Source organism: Gymnoscopelus microlampas, assembly GCF_963454915.1.
Source record: "Gymnoscopelus microlampas genome assembly, chromosome: 10".
In the NCBI taxonomy this organism is placed as follows: domain Eukaryota; kingdom Metazoa; phylum Chordata; class Actinopteri; order Myctophiformes; family Myctophidae; genus Gymnoscopelus; species Gymnoscopelus microlampas.
The window spans coordinates 38,510,169-38,528,462 of NC_139947.1; the positions used below are offsets into that span (position 1 = coordinate 38,510,169).

Here is an 18,294-nt window from a genome sequence, read left to right on the forward strand (position 1 = left end):
GTTACCCAGATGCAGGGAACAGAGAACTGAAGGATGCGCTTGCCAAGAGGAAGTGGGATGAACATTCCCTTGACGATGACAAAGCAAAGTACTACACCAGACTTCCAAGCCTTGCGCTTGTAATGGGTTTGCCAGAGCATTAAATACTCAGGGTTAAATTGAACTGGTGGCTGTGGCGAACAAAATCTTGGTTCAATTTGCCCCACAGCCACCATTTTAGACAAAATGTAATAATACTTCAGGACATTTCTTTTGTGATCTGATCTGTGAAACATATGGGAGAATAGAAGAAAAAAAAAATCTGAGTGAGACCCTCTTCATTTTTAATGTTGAACGTTTTTTTTAGGACCAGAGTGCGGTGGTAACAGATAAACAGAAACATTACATTTGTCATCAAAAGGAAGAATTTTCACAAAATAAAAAATTAGGAAAATAAATTCTCAGGCAAGCAAGCCTCCATATGAACATTTGGAAGACAAACTGCATCACAAGAAGGGCTTAACACAAAACAAGTAGGCATAAAACCTTTAGACTTTCTTCTTCCATGACAAAACTGGATTTAGCAAGAATTTAGCAAGTTAAAATGTGGATTTAGCAAGATGAGTCAAACAAACGCAACTTAGGCCTGGTCACTATTTAACATGTAAGATGTCTCTAATGCACACTCAAATGTATTACAACACACAGTAGTAGAGATTGGTTATATAACTGATATCAACATTGTGAACATTTTCTTAAAGTCTCCCAGGGGCTCCTGGTTCCAGGGCCCTCACTGCAGGACGTCTCGGGTTCTTCAGGACCCTCACTAGAACAGGTCCTCAAGGAAGCTGGACCTGGTGGAGGTTTGACGAGTGGATTGCTGCAAACCAAAGAGGAACAATTAGTTGTATAAAGCAGGGGTTTTCATACTTTTTCCATGTAAAGGATTCCCATATGGACTTCCATTAGGCCATGGACCCCCATATCAAATGACAATGTCCTACAGACCCTGAAATGAAAAGATGTTTTGGGTTAAAAATAAATAAATAAGAACATAAAAACAAAAAAAGGTAATTGCAGATGTAATGCATCTTTGGTGAATGAAACTATACATTTCTATTAGTGTGTGTCTGTGTACATATTTTGTGGAGTCTCGCTGGGGAACCGCCTGACTGGTAAGCACCTCGCCGAGGCGAGGCAGTGGGACAGGGCAGAGTACAGCCTAGAGAGTGCCCCAGCCTAGGCCACATTATTGAGGGGTGGTATCTGCCAATCTACCTCCTCGCTCAGCCTGATTTGACGACACCTGTGCTGACTGGCTAGGTGGGGCCACACTACAAACACTCACTCACTCTGCCTCAGTCCCAACTGGCTCTCCTCTGTAATTGGACCCCCATGGTCCTTGGGGGGGTACCAGGGGTCTCCCAGCAAAATGTGTTAACGGCCGACACACACCAGAGAATGTGCACACACACGAGCCCTGCATACGCACACTCGCATTTATAGATCCAATCCCATTTTAAAGCTTGCGTAGGCTCACGTTATCCACGCACCTGGTGTAGTCAGGATCTTTCCAAACGCACCACGAATACGCTCGCTTTGAAAAGCCCGGTATAGTTTGGGCGTAATGTAGCATCACAATAATTTTAACCAATTTAACCATATTGTATTTTTTTGCTATTCAAAAATACCAGATATACAAACTCAAAGCGAAAACCTTAATTCAAATCTGGTTCTGGAGGTCCCTTGCACAATTTTTTTTAAAGATGGGGGTCCGTGACCAAATACATATATCAAGGCACAAAAAGGTTTAAGAATCACAGCTTTATATGACTCTGCCCAACCTCCCAAGAGCGGACATGCTATCCATTAGGCCATTGAGCTGGTTTCCCCCACTCCTTTTGGGTATTTTCTGTCACTGTACAGTTGCACATAATATGTGAAATGTGTCCTCTGCATCTACCCATCCTATTTATTAGGAGCAATATACAGTATATGCACTAGTATATATTTACACACAGCCACGCATTACCAGTGTATGTCCACTGCCAGAGTTGTTATCGATGTCCTCAATTGTAGATTGCCCTTCTTCCAAATCTTCAAAGTCCTCAATCATAGGTTCCTCTTCATCTTCCTCAATCAGAGACAGGCTGGAAAGCAAAACACAAATCTGGCATCGATTGCTTGCTGACCACCCGAGTGTACAAAGAAGAAACCAGGATTTATTTATTTGTATCTCAATATGATTGAGATACATAATTATTGTCTAAAATGACAGATCTTATTTTTGGAAAAAAGAAAATGGAATTACATTTTTAAGAATTGAAAACTGACAAGATCATTTATAACACAGGCGTAAAACATTTTAGTAGTAGTAACTTTGAATGCAACTTAAGCCGTTCACCGACAACATGACATTTAAAGACAAGATTCAAGACATTTACAGAAAGATTAGTGGCTAATGCCCCCTCTTACATTGTAACCATGTGGGAGTCCAGATCCCTGAGGTCAGAGTCACGTTGTTGTCTCTGGGTATTCACATTGCGCATCTGGGACCTGGGAAAAAACAACATGAAAACGCATTATAATATAATTTTGCCTTCTTAAAAAAATAGACTGTTGTCTAAAATGCTCGATTTCATGGAATATCTATCTATCTCTATATATAATCACACACACTCTGGACTGTCTAATCTAGGATACATGACTCCTTTTAAATTAATTATGTACTTATTGACAGGCCATTAACTAATTTCTCTTATATAATGCCAAAATATCTGCAACCTGCTGATCCTAGATACACTACACTATTAAAAAAAAGAAACATACCCCTCAGAGAACTCTTCTTCAGACTCAGGTTCAGAGATGTGTCCGTCTTTATCCAAGCCTAAGAGCATTGTTGACTCATGGTGGACCACGGTGGAGCTAAAGGGTGGACTTCCCAGGTTGCTCGGCAATGGGCTACTGGAAGCCTCTGCCCCTTTGAGCAAAGTGGAGGTAAAGGTTGGAGTTTCATCGATGCTCGGGAATGGGATACCGCTCTCTGACCCGGAAGCTGACCCTGGAGGACTGGGTTCTTGGGGATGAAATGCCAATACAATGACTCCTATGATTATACATGGATATTATCCCATAAAAACATTATGACAAATCATGTGTCTCCTTCTCACCTGGGCCGGGGAGCCTCCTGCGTTTCGGCTTCGTAGGACTGGATGTGGAGGTGCTCAAGGAGCGATGGTACATTCTGACAGATGGCCAGGAGAGGGCAGCCTTGGAGCACTTGCCGTTAAGGATGGCAGTTCTGTTAGCATAATATGGCAAGAATTAAGTGAAAAAATACATTTAAAAATCTTGGTTTAGAAATGTTGTTTCCATCTCTGTTAAAAGTAGTTACCATAGCACTTTGCAGCTAGTGGAATTAAGGAAAAGGGATTTAAGCATGTTTATATTTATAATTAAGCATTTTACAGAGTGGAGCTTTATTTGTAATCCCGTCAATATGCAAGTACACAGTGGAATGAAATAGCATTCCTCCAGGACTATGTCTAGAGCCAAAACGAAGAAGGAAACTTTTTTTTCAAAACTATTCAAGCTTGGGACAACACAGACTTCTAATTCAGTGACTTCTGGATTTGTCAAAAAGGAAAGGACCTTGGATGATATTCACTGAGCATGTAAAGGTGTATTTCACTTTTTTTTCTTTTTTTAAGAATTGTTTTTGGGCTTTTATGCCTTTAATGATAGGACAGCAGACTGATAGGAAATGGGGAGAGAGCTGGGGAGTGACACACAGCAAAGGTCGTCAGGATCAGGATTCGAACCTGCGACACCATGTCATTGCAGCCTAGGGTGCCTGGACCGCTACTCTACCCAGGCCTGTATTCAACTTTCAATAATAAAGTGACTGAAAACATGGGGCACATGGTAATGCAAGTCAATGTGATAATGAGTGTATAATAGAGTGTCCTTGGCTTCGTTTGATGTAGCCGAGTGTGCATGTTGTGTGTGTCTCCTCACATATGGGTTCGGTTCTGGCGGAGAACTTTAAAGCTGAATTCACTGAGGATCTCCAGAAAGAGCAACTTTGTGGGCTGGAGCCCTCCTTCCACCTCCTGTATGCCATGGAACGCAAAGCGTATACCCTCCCTGAAGTGCACGCACACGCACACGCAAACACACATACACACACAAAAGAAACTGTCATTTCAAAGTAGAAAAGTGAGCTCCTCTGATTGCAGATCTCCGCCATGCCGGGTTGCCTATCCAGGGCTGTGTCAATCGTGGGTTTTAGCTGTCAGGACAAGAGGAACCAACAGGGGAAAATAGAGTTTGTGCGGCAGATGGCGCATTTATAGAATTTGTGGACTCCCTATGGGTCGAAGATATTGCACTTTTAAAAGAGTGCTCTATAGAGGCCCCTCAACATGTGAGGTACCAAAAAAAAAAGAAAACGTAATAAACCTGTGAAAAAAAACCTGAAAATCTGCACACGCTGGTAACGTCACCCTATGATGCAATTAAACATTAAAACTATGTCTGAAGGTCATTGTAATTTTTTTTGTTCTCTTTCACATGTTTCTATACTGTTAGATTTTTTAACTTGCTCATACTCTTCCTGTACCCACTCTTTTTCTTTGTTTTCCCATTCTGAACAACATTAATGATGGAGGTTGCGCAAAAACGAATTTCACCCACTTCTTAACACCTGTAATCCTGTGATGTGACAATAAAGTTGATTCTTCTATACTAGGCCCCCTCTTTTTTCCCTCTACAACAAACCTTTTCACCCAAAATAACCGATCTACAAACTCAAAAATGTGTCACAATGATGCGTTGTGAGCTTGTAGATCTTCTACTTTCACTGAATGTTTGCCGCCGAACAAGGGTGCTAGGGTTCATGTGGTTAAGTCTCTGTGGAGAACATCCTCAGAAAAATGCAAAACAAGGACATAAGGAGGGACTAACATGTGCAGGGCCTGCAGTGGCTCTTGGATGCGTTGTAGGTTGACACCCAAGCTCATGGCAAGCTTCTTGGCCAATTCTATGATCTCTTCAAACTCCCTCCCAGAGTTCTCAGTAGGGTCCAGGTATGTGAATAGCTGAAAATACACACACACACACACACACACACAGACACAGACACACACACACACACACACACACACACACACACACACACACACACACACACACACACACACACACACACACACACACACACACACACACACACACACACACACACACTGAATTCAAACAATACACACATTTTGTACAGCACCGTCTGGAAATTCAACTTGCTTGGATATTTTCCTCTGTATTGTAGTTTATTATTTTACTGTATTTGGTTTCCTTGGTTGCTTCCACCTGCTTGCTTGATTTTGTTTTATATGGACATAAGTGCCAGGTGGTTGGGAGTTTTCACAAGAGACAACAGCAGTATTTAAAAGTAAATTTTAAAGATTGTGGAGACACAGTGAAACCCAGCTACTTGATACTCAAAGCAGTGGTCCGTATTGTGTCATCACACACACACACACGCACGCATGCACGCGCACACACACACACACACACACACACACACACACACCTGCTGCAGGCAGAGACACACAGTCATGGCACTCTCGACTGGATCGATGAGCTTGCTCTTGTTTAGAAGCAGTTTGATGATGTCCCCAAAGTCATTATAGAACTGCAGTAGAGAAGGAAAGGAAGTTTGTCATTATTAATCCATTAAGACCGGGAAAGCATCTGTGTCATTTTTTGATTTCAGATCTACAAGCTCATAGCACGGCTGAGCTTGTAGATCTACAATTTTTTTTCTAATTGTGAAAATGTGTGCAAATCTTTGGGAAAAAAGATATATATATATATATATATATATATATATATATATATATATATATATATATATATATATATATATATATATATATATATAAAAGGTTTGAGAACCACTGACATAGCAACATACTTTTTTTTTTCAGAAAATTGTTGATTTAGAAGACATTTTTCAAACTTTTTCATATCAAGGACCCCCAAAATGATATGTATTTGATCATGGCCGACCGCCCCATCTCAAAATATTTTGTTCCAGCGACCGCGCCCCAGAAGCAAAGATTTATGTAAAAAAATGTGACCTTTAAAAATATGTATGTATTAAAAAAATTGCACAAATTTAAGATAAAAAAAAATAGCAGATCTACAAGCTCATAGCGCAGCACTCGGTGCCGTGCTATGAACTTGTAGATCTGCTATTTTTGAATAGCCAAAGTATTAATAATGGTTAAAGTGGACACAATCCTGGCTTTATTTTACCAGGCACACTTGAAATTCTAGTTTCTTCAATTCAATTCAATTCAATTTTATGTCAAATAACAAGTTGTCTCAAGACACTTTACATGTAGAGAAGAGACCCGACAATCCCACCCTGAGCAAGCAATTTTGCGACAGTGGCACCTGTGTTTATTTTGTTGTGATGCTGCTTATCATATAAAACATTATTGTATTAGTCTTATGTTGGATAATTCTCTGTATAAAAGATCTGTTGACTCAATTAATCTCAAATTCACAGCAGGAAGATTTTCAAATTTCCACTGGATTACAGTGTCAACTAGATGTCTAAATGTAAAAGTATTATTCCCATATCATTGTCAACTTCGGTTTATTTCACCCACTGTTCTTTTGACTCATTTGTTAGCGTCCTCACTAGTTCTCACTCCCCTCCTCTCAATCACTGCTTCCGTCGTTCCTTAATTAATTCTCTCACTTACTCCAACTCGTTAACTTTTTGTGTTAATACTTTAGTTTTTGCTTTGTTTATTTCCAATTTAAAAGGTCAATTACATTGCATATAGAAGAGGACTCAGGTAGCACAGAACATATCAGTTGCTTTTTTGCATTTTCTCCACCTTGTCATAATACTTGAAGACATCTGTGGCAGCCTTGAGGTCCAGCACTCCGAAGAGGATCAGTTTGCAGTAGCCAGCCAGCTGGTTACGTTTCCGTTGGACAGCGGCTAGCTTCACTTCCTCTGACTCATCTGGGTAGGGGAGGATAGAAAGACTGAGGGTGAATCATCAGAGAGCTGCAGATTGGGCTGCAGTTTTCCTGACAGAGAGAAACTGTAGCCTTTGTTTCAATATTGTATGAGTCAACACTGGTCAATATTGGAAAAGATGGAGGCGAGTGAGGGAGAGATGGTCGAAGCAACAGTGAGAGGTATGAGGAAGTGATAAGCTTAGAATATATAAATAAATATATATAATGGACATTTCCATTCATAGCTAAGCTCTGCTTCCATGTCAAGCACAAAGAGGAAGTAATCCATCCATTGGGGCCTTTGCGATTCGCTTGTTCGATTTGTAATAAGCGTCATTCGGTGTCCCAGAAAAATATGAAGTAGAGAACTACCTATACTTTACATACATACGTATGTATGTATACATAGTATGGCTTAGACTATCAAGTTAAAAGGAAATGATGTGTTCAAATTCAAATGTGTTCAATCTGGCAACAAAATATATAAAACAATTAAAGAGAAAAAAGAAAGCCGTAAACGGTCATGGACAGGCTCTGTATTACACGTGCGCGCACCATCATACTCGTCGTCTTCGGTAAAGATGAAGTCGACGAGGAAGCCAGACATCTCAGTTTGGAGGGTTTGAGGGCAAGAACAGCTCAGCATCTTGAGGTCTGCCTGGGAACGAACCGAATAACCGCTGTACAGCACCAACAGGTCACACAGCAGTTCAAAGGCCTGGAGAGGACAGCGCGCGCACACACACACACACACACACACACACACACACACACAGACACAGACACAGACACAGACAGACAGACAGACAGACAGACAGACAGACAGACAGACAGACAGACAGACACACACACACACACACACGTTGCAGTTTTTACTCAATAGATAGAATGGAACAGAGACAGGAAATGGGACAAAGATGCAGTCTTTGTCTAATGTGTCCTTTCACACATCCAACATTTTAACTGGCCAAAAGTAATCCAGATTAGATTCTACAGTGAAGATCTGACCTTGTCTCTGATCTCTGCCTGGTCGCAGGTCAGACATTTCTCAGACACTCTGTAGAAAGACTTCACCGCCTTCTTCACTTGCATTGGCTCCATCTGGGAGAGAGAAGGAGTCGGGTGATTGTTCGACTTATTAACACAGCTTAACCACTGGCAACCTGGCGTCCCTATTTTGGACATCCAAAACGCTGAAACATTTTAAAAATTGCGACGCGCTGTGAGCTTGTAGATCAGTTATTCCCGCTATTAGTCATACAATGAAGTATATACTGTAGGTCTTAAGGGGTTAAATCAGAGAATGAAACCTTGCACACTTTTGTCCCTCTACACTGTAGAGGGACAAAAGTGTGCAAGTGAAAGTGGTGATGCGTGGAGGTAGTCTCTGACCATGTACTGTAGTCTACAGTAACAGTACATGGTCAGAGACTCGCTCCACGTAACACCACTTTCACTGAGCACACTGAATCCTTCACAGGTGGCAAACTGTTCCCGTAGTCATGTGGTGCTGCAGCAGGCATGTGGTCTGAGACCAGGTCGACGTAACTACTGCCGTTTGTACTGCAATACAACCTTTCCTATATATTATTTTCCCTTTTTCTCTCAGAAAAGTAAAAGAAAAAAATCTAACTTGGGTTGAATGCTTCAATCAATTTGAATTAACTGAACGATTTTGAATGACATGCAACTTAAATGCAATTTGTAGAATGGATGCTCAGCACAGCACTCATACTACATACATACTCGTACATACATACACACACCATATACTCCAGCAAACACACTTGACTGTGTTCACGAATGGGAAGCCAGCAGGAGATTGTGTTTTGTTTCTGCTGTTGCTCTACTACTCCAACAGGTTGGTCGGAGCAGCACCTGTTCCGCAGGTTTTCTTTTGGTAAATGGACTTTGGTAAATGGACTTATCTTAATTAGAGTTCTCAATGTGAGCATGAGACATCACCCCAGTGTGCAGAAGGGACCTTTGTTTAACGAGTTGGACACCATTACTCCCATGCAACGTACACTGCCCCCAACAACTCAAGAGAATAAGAACTGAAGCTCCAGTCAGAGAAAGATTTGCACAACATAATTGTGTAAATAAAGGTATTTTCCACTGTGCAAACATTTGGCTTCTGAATAATGATGCTGTATTGAGTAATTTTAAGGTTATTCTTTTCTCTTTGCAAAAAGAATGAGTGTGTGTGGTTACCACAGCAGGAGAGGAACTGGCTGACACTGGCACCCTGGCCCAGAACAGGTGGAAGGCAGCACTCTGCAGAGCTGCAACCATCAGCTGGAATCATATGGAAGAAGAAGTCAGGTGTCAGCTCTATCTGTCTTAACCACTGCTGTTGAACTTTGTGTGTGTGTGTGTGTGTGTGTGTGTGTGTGTGTGTGTGTGTGTGTGTGTGTGTGTGTATGGACAAAGCCAAACAATTTGCCAAATACTGCGCTGTTTCAGCTGGCTTGGCTGTGTGGAGAATTATGTACCATTATGTATTCAAGCATTGTCTAACCCCTGTTATGCATAATTGTAAATAATTCAAATTGTCTGTTAATTAGTTCTAAATTGATAGCGATTCGTTTTAGTTTAAATGGTTAACCTTTTAATCACTTAAACCCTCTATACTTAGTAAATTGGACCTGAGTTGGCTCTCTTTTGTCTACACCAGATATCTTTGGTGTAGACAGTGTGCTTGAAGATCGGCTATTTTTGGCTAATGTTCCCCTCAGAATACGGATGCTGGTGTTCAAGTGGTTATACATCCCAGGTCCAACCACCCAAAATGTACAAGAAATGTGAACGGTGGCTGATCAACGTCCCACGATGTGTATGACTATCATGAAGGATGTGTGAAAACAGTCAAGCACCTGCTTGTTCATGTCTCCGGACTTCACACCCTTGTTCAGCAGCTGAAGACAGGGCTCCAAGTGCTGTCCCCTGATTATATTAAATGACCTGGAACATGACACACACACACACACACACACACACACACACACACACACACACACACACAATTATAATACACTCCTTGTGACATATACTTGGATGCACACATGCACATGCACTTACTGTTTTAATTTACCTGCTGAGAGCAGCAATCTTGGTCAAAGCCGTGGCAGCACCATACAGGTCATCTTCATCAGCAGTCTCCTAAAACACACAGTCACCTTCACGTTCAATCAAAATGCATGACCATGTGCAACAAATGTGCCATGAGGATATTGCAAGTGGGCCCCCAACTAATTTAATGAAAAAAATAATAATAATGTTTTTTTTTAAAGTGTTTTCATTGTGATACCGATGAATAGGAACTTAATGTTAGTTCCATTGATTCAAGCTACACTGCATAAATGTGCGCTGAAAATGCACACGGCGCACCCATCTGACTACTTAACACGACAGCCGCTGTGTTAAGTGGTCAGATGGGTGAGCCTCGAACACTCAAGACTTTAAAGTGGGCCCGGATCCACAAAAGGTTGAAAATCACTGGTGTAAGAGATTGGTTGGAGTTAAACCACCTGAGATGTTGTGGTCGCTATGAGCACGACCTTCAACTAGAGGCCATCAAGAACAGCTCCTAAGACAGTGTATTTCACATTCACCCATTGTTCATACACGAAAGGCGGAGAAAACCAAGGCACCAACTTGCTCATTTTGAGCAGTTACAAGTTAACAGGCAGAAGCAGCTCAATACCTCTAAATGCCATCTCAAAAAGTATAGTTTTATGCATTTAATAAATGCTGTTTTTATCAGAGCTACTAAACATGTTACTGTCCAACTACTGAGGCATTTTCTTTACTTTGCCATTATATTATGTAAAGTAGCATGTGGTGTGTGTGTGTATACAGTACCTCCAGCACGTTGCTGAGTAAGTGGTTGAGGTGGTCTGACAGGCTGTCCAGCAGACGGGTGATGGCTGTTTCAAAGCGAGCATAGAAGGTGTATTGCTCTGAGCACAGGGAGGCGAACAGACGTGTGCACGCCTCCAGCACACTGGCCTCTGTGTGTTTCATCACAATGTCACACATCTGCTCCAGCAGCAGATCCAGATACTGTACACACACAGAGAGAGCGAGACACACACACAGACACACAGACAGACAGACAGACAGATAGATATAGATGGGAAGAGATATATATAGAGAGAAGGGATAGAGATGGTCAAGTTAAGCCAAATTGCGTCACCAGGGAACCTGACTTCTGGGTAAACCGGGTGACCTCCCAGGTTGACTTCCTGTCTGCTCACCTTGTCTAGTTGTCCATTGGTGCTGTAGGTCTCCAGGTCAAAGTAGAGAGGGACTTCCAGGAGGCGGTTCACATTCTTAGCATCTGCAGAGTACTGGAGGACAGAGGCAAGGGAAAGGATTAGTGTAGCCGCCCATAGTTAGCCCCCTTACGTCCTATTTTATACTAAGAAATTTCTAAAATAGCCGATCTACAAGCTCACAACGCATTATGTGACGCGTTTTCCATTTTTGCCCAAAATAACCAGTTAACAACACCAGGTTGAAAGTGGTTAAACAATGACGGGTCTCTGCTCAATATGTAAAGTGTCTTGACACAACTTGTGATTAAATTGGCAGTCTAATAAAGTACTGTACTGTAATAATAGTTGGTGTACACCTCGAGGTATTATCTACACTCTGAAAGTGTGCAATGTACTATGCATATGTGCACAGGCCTGAGGTCAACTAGCCAATAAAGTGTGTCTGATTCTGAAAACATTAACTTGATGTCCCACTGTCTCCATTACTCAGTCTAAATCCCTCCCTCTACCCTCATTTTTCTCTACCCCAATGTAATTGTTACCAACTCCCCTTGATCATTTGTAACAAACGTAGTGTGGTCTGGGATTACATTAAATTGATTGTTTTGTGGTGTGTTGTTGGACTGTTTTATTTATTATCACCATAATTTGTTATGCATTGTGCCAGAGAGGACCCCGAGGTGATGCATGTCAAGGGGTTTATCCTCTAATTACATTTTTAAATAAATAAAGTATAAACAATAAAATCTGTCACTGCTAACCCCACTCCCATCTATTGGCCGAGGGAACCTGTAGACCAGTGGTTCCCAAACTTTTTAGCTCAAGACCCAAAAGTAGGGTTGTCCGATATTGGCTTTTTTACCGATAACCGATATACCGATATTGTCAAACTCTTAATTACCGATACCGATATCAACCGATACCGATATATGCGGGGATTATTGTGATTAGGGTAAGCTCAAATTTCATATCACACACACCATACAGTAAGAACTACTGTAAATTATTAAAAAAAAAAAAAAAAAAAAAAACGATACTGATATTTTCCGATATCGATTTTTATGCTAATATCGGCCGATAATATCGGGAGGCCGATAATATCGAACATCCCTACCCAAAAGAGAGATTAGACGTTTGCCCGGGACCAAACTAGTGAAAATAGCAGATCTACAAGGCGCGATAGATCGGCTATTTTCACTACTTCTTAAAAGTTTCTTTTTAATTTATCTAAGGAAATGATTTGATTCATTTCATTTTATTTATGAAATATATTGGAATTCATTTAATTGATGAAAAGTTGTGATTATGTTTTTTACTTAATAATATATATATTTTAATGGAAGACACTAAAAAAGAGGATATTTACTCGCGACCTATAAAAGATTTGGTCCGCGACCGAAACATGGGTCCCGACCCACTATTTGAGAAATTATTTTGGGGGTCCCGAGATGATTAGCTTAATGTGCAACACAGTTTTGTCACTCAACAGTAAATTAACCAACATACAGTATGTGGAACCAAGTCAAACTAAATGTAATGCCTCAATTACTACAATTCCAAATGCTTGTCAGGGTGGGGGTCCCCAGTTCAAATAAGATTATTTGGGGATCCCCAGCTCAAATATGATTATTTTGGGGGGGTCGCGGCCTGAAAAGTTTGGGAACCCTAACTGTAGACAACCCTCCTCTGATACACATACTGTAGAGTCACTGGCCAGCCCTTTGTTTTCAGCCAACAGAGGAGTTTCACTCGGAGAGCTCCACACATGCAGAGCTTCATGCTATCCCTCTTGGTTCTGCTCCCTGCTGAACAAGTTCTCTGACCAACCATTAAAAAGTCATATTCTACAGACAATCCCCTGACAGCAAACCCTGGGGTACTGTGGAGGAATCAAACACATCTCTACTGTGGTGGGCGAGTACTTTAGCCACCCAGATACCTCCACTCTCTCTCGGGTACCTTGGCCAGTAGCTGGGGCAGGACAGGGATGAAATGGCTGCTGATACGCCTCCTGTCTTGAGCATGGCTTTTCTTATCCTTCTGGCTTAAGACCTGATCTCACACACACACACACACACACACACACACACACACACACACACACACACACACACACACAGCAACACAATGGTAACATGACAACAGATGTATAGTGTAGAAGAGCAACAGATACAAAATATATTATTGTACAGGCCAGTGGGGAGAACAGAAATAGTTTGTGTGTGTGTGTGTGTGTGTGTGTGTGTGTGTGTGTGTGTGTGTGTGTGTGTGTGTCCACCTTCTTGCCCTGATCTCTCCCTACAGGGGGTTTAGCCTCAGCTGCCTGTCTGATAGCACATGTCATGATCTCTATCAGAGCACCCTCCTGTTCATACTGCAGACCTGGCACACACAGACAGATAATCAGACCAACTGTACATTTAAAGCTATTGGGATAAGAGGGAAGGGGGATAGAATGGATCTTTATAGGTATGTTTTTCCACTCTGAGGATGTTTCTGTATGTACAGTATATAGTACCAGGCTCATGCAGTAGCAGGGAGGTCATGGTGTTCCAGTCCCTCAGTTCAGGGACGCCCCACAGACTGTCCACCAGGTAAGATCCATGCTCATGGAACTGGAAGGGAGGGAGAGAGATGAGCTCCTGAACACTGAACCAAATCATAATACTGTACATACAGTATAAACACTAGGGTTGGCCACCAACGTCCCAAGGTCCAAACGTTCGTTGGTTATCTGGGCACTGTGTTGAATGTTAGCAGCTTTTACTGTTAATCTGATTTCAACTTTAAGCATTGTGAGTCAGGGTAAAGTTTGAGCAGTGTGAGAACAGAGAGAAACATGGGTGAAGAGGAAAGACGGATGAGCGGTGGTCAGACAAGACAGAAAAAGGGGGTTGGGGGCGGGTTGTTTTTCTTTAAAGATTATGTATTTAGACTGAGTATTCATTTTCTTTGCACTTTGATGTTAATTGCCTGTCAATTAGAATGATATGAATGGCAATACAAGTTAAAACTAAAACATTTCTACATCGCTACAAAGTTATCATAGTAATTCATAGAAGACTCATTTCAGCTAGCAAAAGAACTAGAGAGCAATAATGACAGAGAGATGGAAAGAGAGACAAGCACAGAGGAATTACCTCAGACTGGATGTAGAATTTTACCAGGGAGTGAAAAAAGACCATGGTGTCATCTTCGTCAGCAAGTTGAGGGTCTCCAGCGACCTGCCGTTTCCATCTGACAAACACACACACACACACACACACACACACACACACACACACACACACACACACACACACAGCAGATGACTTAAAACTAGAAAGCATTTAACATTCTAGTGGGTTGAAGATTTTGTAGACTTTATTTGTGCATGCTGCATGTTGGGGATGACTTAAAACTACGCAAAAATATAATTTAGTGTTGTAGATTTGTACTTCTGATGCATATTAATATTAGCATTGCAAATATTACCAATTTTGAACCTAAATCCCATTGTTTTGATGTGACTAGATCACGTATACTGTACAAACAAATCTATATATCTATATATATACTGTACACACACACACACACACACACACACACACACACACACAACACACACACACACACACTTAACAATTCCGCTCAGAATGCACAGAAAATACTTAGCAATTTTTTTCACACTATATATAATCTCACATCAGAACAATGGGATTTAGATTAAAAAATCGTGTGTGAATTTCCCATAACCCCTTAAAACCGGGAAAGCATCTGTCATTTTAGATTTTAACCACTTTAACAATTATTTTATACTTTGGCTATTCAAAAATAGCAGATATACAAGCTCATAGCTATGAGCTTGTAGATCTGCTATTTTTGAAAAATCATGAAAAAATGTGCAAATCTTTGAATATATATTTATATATTTTTTAAGCGAAAATCTTTAACTCTAAATGTGTATGTGTTGCAGCCGGGCTGTGAAATGGCTACTGTAGGTAGGTGGATATAAAATAGAGGGGTGTTAGCATACATGTTGTAGACGATAGTACCAGCACCAGCAGCCAGTCCTCTGTTGCTGACAAACACCATATGATACAAGTGGCTACACTCTGCGTCTGTCAGGCCTCCCTCTGTCTGCCTACAACACACACACACAAACACACACCAGAAGAGTTATATTCCATAAGCTAAAGTTTTGTTTCTTTTATCTTAAAAAGATAATGTACATGACCAGTGCTGAGTAACGCTTGCATTGTGCAGACTCACTGATAGATGAGCAACAGCAGCTGCATGATCTCAACAGCCACATCTAAGTCCTTGTCTAGCGCCATGCACAGAATTCTCTCCTGCACACACACACACACACACACACACACACACACACACACACACACCATACATGTGAGAACATTTGTACACAAGTGCGCATGCCCAAAAATACATACACATGCATGGATGTAAAGCAGTGGTTTTCAAAGTGGGGTCCGGGGACTCTCAGGGGTCCTTCAGGGGGTTCATGATATTTGATTTTGTAGAGGTATTTGGTCAAACATATCGTGATATTTGATTTGGTCCATTATGGTCCAGCCTTAAAACATACCTTAATCTTTGGTTTTCATTTGCTGACAAGAGATTATTAATTGTTAAACATAGACACAAACATACAGTGACTGACAGACACGATTGACACACAAAAAGAAAGAGAAAGAGAGAGACCAGGACAGAAGAGGCAGAGCGATAGAGGGGAACGGGTGCAGAAAATACAAGGAACATGCAAAAGAGAAAGAAGAATATTTGGTGAACATGTAGGGGGTAAGAGAAAGGGACAGATGGGGGGGGGGGGTGGTAGTGTATGAGTGGGGCTGGGGAGGGGTGCTAGAAAGAGAGAGAAAAGGTACAGTGAGGTGAGGATTGCTGACTTTGAATCTGCTGGTGAACATCTCCAGGCGTCCAATGAAATCCTTCTCCCGGTACAAACCCTGCAGCACACGCACACACTGCAGGCGCACTGAGCCTTGCTGGAGGGACAAACAACACACACACACACACACACACACAGTGTGAGCTGTCTTGGGAAGGCTATTATTTTTAAGTGCTTTTTATTTGTGTGTGTTAATGCGTGTGTCCAAATTGGATGACTAGGGAGGGAATTTCATATATCATTCTACATAGGATGATAGAGAAATAAACAAAAAAATAAAGAAAGAGTAAATATAAATAATGGTGTGTGTGCGCGTGTGTTTGTGACTCCTACCGAGTCATGTAGGATCCACCCCAGGTATTTGAGGTATTGGTCATCGAGGAAGCACTCAGGGTTGTGCATTACACAGGTGCCCAGTTCTTGGATGCAGATGGCCCTGATCTCTGGCACCACGTCCCGGTACCGGTGGACAAACACACCATTGAAAGCGCTGTCTGTCATGGCCGTCAGCTCCTCACGGTTCTCTCTCAACTACAACACACACAGATAATGAGATGTCCCCATATGCATAAGCAATTTGGCATACATTAAAAGTGTAAATAAAGGTAAATAAAGGTAAATAATGATGTGGATGTGTGTGTGTGTGTGTGTGTGTGTGTGTGTGTGTGTGTGTGTGTGTGTGTGTGTGTGTGTGTGTGTGTGTGTGTGTGTGTGTGTGTGTGTGTGTGTGTGTGTGTGTGTGTGTGTGTGTGTGTGTGTCACCTGAGTGATAGTGTTCTGTAGCTCTTCTAGTCTGGTGACGTCCTGGTGCTGGACTGGCTTGTGGATCTCATTTTCGTAATGCCGAGTGGTGGTCTGCAGTCGAGTGGACACCTTCACAGATGCCTCCACCAACCCTGTCATCAGCTTCATGGCTGACAAACACACACACACACACACACACACTATACTCCAAATTTCAAGGCAGATGACTATGCCTTTGCGTGTGGCTAAGTGTGGGTTGCCAACTCACCCAGCAGTGTGCTGGTGTGTCTGAAGGCTCGGACCTGTGAGTCAGACAGGCTGGTGAGCAACGGCAGCAGAGTGGAGAACAGGTTATCATCATACAGCAGGCCGTTCTCACACGAGCGCACCAGAACCCTGACGAACTCACACAGGCTCTCGTTGAAACTCTTCCACTTGGCTCCTGTGGAGCACAGAGGGTAGGTCACCGAGGCCTGGGGAACAGGAGAGGTGGGAGAAATGCAGTTTTATCTTCTATTAATAACTAATGATGAATCACAAGACAGTTCATTAATTTCAAATGTAACCACATTGTACTAAGGATAAGGATAAGGATAATTCCTTTTAACAGGTCGTTCATGAAAGTCCTTGCGGTCTTGTTTCCAATGAGAACCTGTGAGCAATTAGGGGTTAAGAGTCTTGCTCAGGGACAAATTTAATTTCATCGACACATATGCTGACCTGGCCTGGACTACGGAGTACAAATTAGGTTTTAGCTGTAAAGTTGTGAATGCAGCAGTACATTGTGTGCACAATTTATATTATCGGTCAGTGCTCCTACTATTAGAGATGTTTCTGGTCTGATGGAGTGGCATGTCCACACGCAGACTCAGAAAGAGCTCCGTAATAGTAAAGACATCATGTTTCTGCAAAGAAAACAGTGTAGCATTTGTGGTCTAAGTGAAATAGTGTTTGGCTCTGCGTTATTTAGAGGCCCGTCATTGTGTGATTCAAATTTGGTGGTGATTGAACACTGCGTTCATGACTGACATTTTTGTTAAATAGGAAATTATAGCCAGCTGTTATAGAATATGAAATCATTCCAAATTTGTCATATTCTGGTCTATGTGGGGAGTTAATTCATGATCAGAGGAAACCAGGTGAAGAGAAATTTGATTGTACGACCTATGGTTGAAGAGTTATAGGCCAAAACGTAAAGCCTGGTATAGTGCCATTATGAGGCCGATTTGAAAACATTTGGGGTGGGGTGTGTTCCTGGACCGTGCATGCACAATTTGACGCAGATCGGACCAGTGGTTTACGAGATTAGCTGCGGACAAACACATAGGACAGACAGAGGTGAAA

General features: G+C 41.8%; 1 protein-coding gene across 1 annotated transcript in view; it reads right to left on the minus strand.

Annotated features, from left to right (window-relative positions):
* Positions 1–594: 594 nt before the first annotated feature.
* The window catches only part of LOC311054211 (cohesin subunit SA-1-like), a gene marked incomplete at its 5' end in the record, with an annotated part of 20,586 nt that continues 2,886 nt past the window's right edge, over positions 595–18,294 (minus strand). The window contains 27 exons of the mRNA XM_084070089.1: positions 595–859; positions 2,012–2,129; positions 2,455–2,535; positions 2,809–3,055; positions 3,150–3,280; positions 3,997–4,125; positions 4,945–5,078; positions 5,570–5,671; positions 6,891–7,021; positions 7,576–7,738; positions 8,029–8,121; positions 9,235–9,318; positions 9,897–9,966; positions 10,115–10,182; positions 10,885–11,085; positions 11,232–11,372; positions 13,260–13,352; positions 13,579–13,682; positions 13,819–13,915; positions 14,441–14,537; positions 15,316–15,423; positions 15,552–15,631; positions 16,205–16,303; positions 16,540–16,737; positions 16,969–17,120; positions 17,219–17,423; positions 18,252–18,259. Of these exons, the coding sequence (XP_083926215.1) occupies positions 806–859; positions 2,012–2,129; positions 2,455–2,535; positions 2,809–3,055; positions 3,150–3,280; positions 3,997–4,125; positions 4,945–5,078; positions 5,570–5,671; positions 6,891–7,021; positions 7,576–7,738; positions 8,029–8,121; positions 9,235–9,318; positions 9,897–9,966; positions 10,115–10,182; positions 10,885–11,085; positions 11,232–11,372; positions 13,260–13,352; positions 13,579–13,682; positions 13,819–13,915; positions 14,441–14,537; positions 15,316–15,423; positions 15,552–15,631; positions 16,205–16,303; positions 16,540–16,737; positions 16,969–17,120; positions 17,219–17,423; positions 18,252–18,259 (3,188 nt within the window). The 3' untranslated portion in view covers positions 595–805. The remainder of the gene's footprint in view (positions 860–2,011; positions 2,130–2,454; positions 2,536–2,808; positions 3,056–3,149; positions 3,281–3,996; positions 4,126–4,944; positions 5,079–5,569; positions 5,672–6,890; positions 7,022–7,575; positions 7,739–8,028; positions 8,122–9,234; positions 9,319–9,896; positions 9,967–10,114; positions 10,183–10,884; positions 11,086–11,231; positions 11,373–13,259; positions 13,353–13,578; positions 13,683–13,818; positions 13,916–14,440; positions 14,538–15,315; positions 15,424–15,551; positions 15,632–16,204; positions 16,304–16,539; positions 16,738–16,968; positions 17,121–17,218; positions 17,424–18,251; positions 18,260–18,294) is intronic.